Source organism: Camellia sinensis, chromosome 3 (genome assembly GCF_055761805.1).
Source record: "Camellia sinensis isolate YWXY chromosome 3, ASM5576180v1, whole genome shotgun sequence".
NCBI classification, from domain to species: Eukaryota; Viridiplantae; Streptophyta; class Magnoliopsida; order Ericales; family Theaceae; genus Camellia; species Camellia sinensis.
In genome coordinates this window covers 141,473,629-141,478,386 of record NC_138963.1, presented here as the reverse complement: position 1 = coordinate 141,478,386, position 4,758 = coordinate 141,473,629, and the positions used below count along the sequence as shown (strand labels likewise).

The 4,758-nt window shown below is 34.7% G+C and overlaps 1 protein-coding gene across 1 annotated transcript; it reads left to right on the top strand.

Moving 5' to 3' along the window:
• The first annotated feature begins 1,620 nt into the window (after window positions 1-1,620).
• Window positions 1,621-4,041, top strand: LOC145822810 (cytochrome P450 714C2-like). Its single transcript, XM_082921053.1, has 5 exons — window positions 1,621-2,125; window positions 2,218-2,444; window positions 2,548-2,798; window positions 2,913-3,258; window positions 3,382-4,041. Exons 1-5 carry the CDS (start codon window positions 1,843-1,845, stop codon window positions 3,811-3,813), a joined length of 1,539 nt encoding a protein of 512 aa, XP_082777179.1. The 5' UTR covers window positions 1,621-1,842; the 3' UTR covers window positions 3,814-4,041.
• The last annotated feature ends 717 nt before the right edge of the window (window positions 4,042-4,758 follow it).

Here is a 4,758-nt window from a genome sequence, read left to right as displayed (position 1 = left end):
GTTTCTAATTTCATAACAAATGGCTCTTTTTATTAATAAATCATCAATTCAATTAATAATTTTTAATGATATGTTAGAAAATTTTATTCCAACTAATAATTGAGGTAATTTTATTATGGGTAAGTTACAATTTAACTCCCTGTGGTTTATCTAAAAAACACGGAAGCTCTCTATAGTTTCATTTGTAATACTTAAACCTCTTGGACTTCATACCATATTGCAATTTCTGACGCAATCATTTGCACGACCATAAAACAAAAATTTTCCCTTTTCAACCACACTAGATAATTCCTTAATTTTTTCTTCTTCCCATTTTTTTTTGAAAACTAGAAACGTTGGTTCCCTCTCTAAAATGTTTCTCTCTCTCTCTCTAGATTATCTCCTTCATTTCTTCATCTTTTCTTTTTATTTTTGTTTTATTATTTTTGTAAAATCTTTATCTACCGTTCTTTTGACTCAAATAAAGTTAACACAGAAATTAAAGTTAATCTAGCCAAGCTCAACCTCTTGCGCTTCTACCCCTCTATCTATTGTCATATTCTTCCCTTCACTGTTACCATACTGCACGTATTACCACTATCTCCCTCCTTATCTTCTCCATGTCATTCTCCCTCATTTCTTACAACACCATGAGACCACCATCATTGAAACCATGGGCTCCCATAGTAGTTTCTTAAATTCTCTCTCTACCTAGCAACCACCATCATCATTCATCTTCTCTTTATCACTATGGACACACATACGTTATATACATAGGCATACCCAATTAATTAAGCCAATACCCAAATTGTAGTAGTGGTTACCACCATGGGTGCCGTGAGAGGTGTAGGTGATGGGTGTTGATTGAGTGGAGGAGATGTGATAAGCTTGGTAGATGTTTGCAGCTACGGATTGTTTGTTTGGGTCTAAGTTCTAGAGAGAGAGAGATGAGTGTTTATTTGGGTCTAAATTCTAAAGAGAGAGATATGAGTATTTGTTTGGGTCTAAATTCTAGAGAGAGAGAGAGAGAGAGAGAGAGAGAAAGAGATATGTATTTGATGATGGTATGAGAGGTGTGTGGTTTGCCATAGAATGAGAAAGAAACCAGTGAAGAAGAAGAAGAGAAAAATAATACAGAAAAATTAAAGCAAAATGAGAGAGAATGTTCTAATTTGTAATGGCATTACAAAAAAATTAGAGAAAGAAATAAGATAAATTTAGACTTTTTACAACTTCTGTTACGTCCGTCTGAAATTGCACTCTGGTATGAAGTTCAGGGGGTTCAAGTGTTACAAATAAAATTACAGGGGGCTTCGTATTTTTTGGGTAAACCATAGGGGGTTAAAATATAATTTATCCTTTATCCTTTTATTATTTTATAGGAAAATAGTTAGGAATTTTATTTTTTCAGTTAGTTTAGCTAAATAAAAAATCCTGATAAGAAATACTTGTAATTTTGGAAATTGTAAGGGCCAATTTGTATTTAAAATAAATCTCATCAAATATATTTGTAATTAAAAAAATAATAATTAAAAATTATTGACTACGCAAGTGAAAAGTGAGCAATTCTGCACATTTTTGCATAGTCCAATTGACTGAAGCTTATCTATTTTTTATTCATATAATATCTCTCCATTCTTTAAAATGGAATCCCGTTAAGATGGCGACTGTCGAAATTGGCAGATATTGAATACAAAAAAATGGCTTATTAGTCATCATCTCTCTGTTACATTATTTTCCCAACCAGCATTCTCTTCTCTTCTATATAAATATATGCCAAGCCAGCGAAAGAAAAACAAACACAGACCAAAGAGCAAAGTTCTATAGGAAAAAAAAAAAGAAACAAAGATTAGAATTGAAGATATGGAATTGCTCTTCAAATCTGCTTTCTCTGTAGGGTTGCTCTTCTTAACCAGTTTCATCCTCTATCTCTTCAATAGATTTTGGGTGAGGCCTCAGAGGCTTCGATCAAAGCTTCGTACCCAAGGTCTGAGAGGTCCTTCACCTTCATTTCTTCTTGGTAACACTCCCGATTTCATCAAATTCCAACCCAAAGACATCAAAGCTCTTACTGAAGATGGTGAAGTCGCACACGATTGGGCTCGATTCACCTTCCCATTATTCGACCATTGGACTAAACAGTATGGTATGTATTAACCAATTGCAAAACCCATTGACTACTATACTTGTTCATGTAATTTCCAATCACAAATGTTGATTTGGAGTGGATTTTGACAGGTCAAAGGTACAACTTTGCTTTGGGAACATATCAAGTGGTTTACATTACTGATCCACATTTGGCCAAGGAAATAAGCATCTCCACATCACTCAAGTTGGGAAAGCCTTTTTTCCTACAAAAGAATTCTGAAACCTTGTTTGGTAAGGGCATACTTACCTCAGATGGAGAGTTCTGGGCTCACCAAAGAAAAACCATAGCTCCTGAGTTCTATGCCGATAAAGTTAAGGTACTAATACAAATATAAAATACTCACCATAGCTGTTACAATTTGAATTTGCAAACTATTTACTCTATAGAAAAATTGATCAAATGGGAAAAATATGATGCAGAATTTGGTGCACATAATGTTAGACTCTGCAAACAAACTAATCAACACATGGGAGACTGAAATAGAAAAACAAAGTGGGATAGCAAATATAAAGGCTGATGAGGATTTGCATAGCTTTGCTTCTATTGTCATCTCTAAAACATTGTTTGGGCATAGCAATTCCAAAGTGATTAATGAATTGCAATCAAGGTTCAAGCGTCTCGAAAGGGCCATGAAAACTCCACTCCTAGTTGGCGGCATTCCTGGCTTGTGGTAGGTGTTTGAAGTTCTTTTTATCGTGTGTCATTTTTTATTTGTGAAGTAATTATTTTTAAGTATTTCTGCATTTTTTTCTTTAGATTATTTTTAAAAATGGTTGTTATTTAGGTACATTCCAACCAAGAGCAATTTAGAGAAGTGGAGATTGAAGAAAGAGATACATTCACTGATTATGAGTATTGTAAACGAGCCTTCTTATAAGGTAGACATGCTACAAACGATCATCAATGGAGCTAAGATGAGTGCTTCTGGACTAGCTGCAGCAGAACAACTCATAGTTGACAACTGTAAGAATGTTTACCTAGCAGGGCTTGAAAGCACATCAAACACTGCAGCCTGGACCTTGATGTTGCTTGCAACGCATCCAGAATGGCAAGATCGTGCCCGTGCAGAGGTTGCTGAAGTTTGTGGTGAAAGCTTGCCCAATGCCACTATGCTTGGCAAAATGAAAGTGGTAAGTATGAGTCTAGAAGTTTTTGCATTTAAAATTTGTGGATGAGGTTTTTCCTCGTGCACAATCTGTTGATTAGCAAGATTTGTGAAAATTAATTGTATTTTCCTTTAATTTGAATTGTAGTTGACATCAGTAATTCAAGAAGCATTAAGACTCTACCCTCCGGGACCCTTTATAGCAAGAGAAACCCTAGAAGATATGAAGTTCGGAGACCTTGAAATTCCAAAAGGTGTTGGCGTTTGGGTTGCTGTGATGCCACTTCACCATGACCCTGAACTCTGGGGTCCTGACCCAAGCAAATTTAACCCAGATAGGTTTGCTGATGGCATAGGAAGTGCTTGCAAAGTCCCTCAAGCATATATTCCTTTTGGTAATGGTCCCCATATCTGTGCTGGACAATTATTTGCGATGCTGGAGCTAAAGGTTGTTCTAGTTCTCATTCTCTCCAAATTTTCCTTTTCCCTTGATGCAAATTATGTCCACTCCCCAGTGATGGAGAATATTATACGACCAGGACATGGAGTAAACCTTATCATGCAGAAGTTGACTAAGTGAATCTTTGAGAAATACTAAAGAATCATATCTAATGTTATATAAAGGAATTGGGTGATTATGTGGTTTCATGTATAATATTTAGTTGTCGAGCGGACAATGCATGAGCAAGTCGAGTTATGTAATAAAGTAAAAGAATGACTTTTAGTTCTTCCATTTTCGTAAAATTGTAATAAGCTTGAAAAAAATGCATAACAATGAAGTGTTTGTGAAAAGAGTTGTTTACTTTCATCATCTGTGTAGGTTAGGTTGCTTCCTGTTTTCGAGGTCTACCTCAAGTATTTTGTCTAAGCTGTGTTCGTAATATTTAGTTTTTTTTTTTTTTTTTTTTTTTTTTTTTCGGTGACTTTCAAAACAAAATGTTTAACATTAAATTTTGGATGTGTAATACAATCTTTTGTGTAGTACAGATTTAAATTAATATACGTAGCATGCACAATATCATATTTGAGCCATGCATATTCTGAGCTTTGAGTACAAAACAGCTTCACTAGTTCCATTTTGGATAAATTACACTTTCTTCCTTTTATATTAGTCACTTTTTCACTTTGACTCTTAAAGCTTATTTTTTTCTACTTTGATTCTTCAAGTTTCAAGTTTTTCCAAATTTACTTCTAAAGCAGGGGTGATCGCGAATCGGGTTGGGTTGGGTGGCAGATTGAAAAAAATCAATCTACATCCATCCACCGGTTTGGCAGATGGGAATTGAGCGGACCGTGCAGGTTGGCGGATGGATGCAATCAGTTTGACGGTTTGGACTTTACAAAATTTGGACATTTTTTTAAATTATAATTCATAACTTTTACAATCTATAATAACTGGTAATACGAAAAATATGCATTATTTGTCTATAATAGGCCATGGCACCATATATGCATATTTTTAAGGTATTATTTCACATTTTCACAAAAGTATATATTTTACTATTTCTAATCTATGTTGTTATTC

Excerpts from the sequence above, each read along its gene's own strand:
- LOC145822810 (XM_082921053.1), top strand. The coding sequence starts at position 1,843 with ATGGAATTGCTCTTCAAATCTGCTTTCTCTGTAGGGTTGCTCTTCTTA. Across the intron at positions 2,126-2,217 it reads CCATTGGACTAAACAGTATG|GTCAAAGGTACAACTTTGCT; the intron begins GTATGTATTAAC and ends GGATTTTGACAG. Across the intron at positions 2,445-2,547 it reads TCTATGCCGATAAAGTTAAG|AATTTGGTGCACATAATGTT; the intron begins GTACTAATACAA and ends AATATGATGCAG.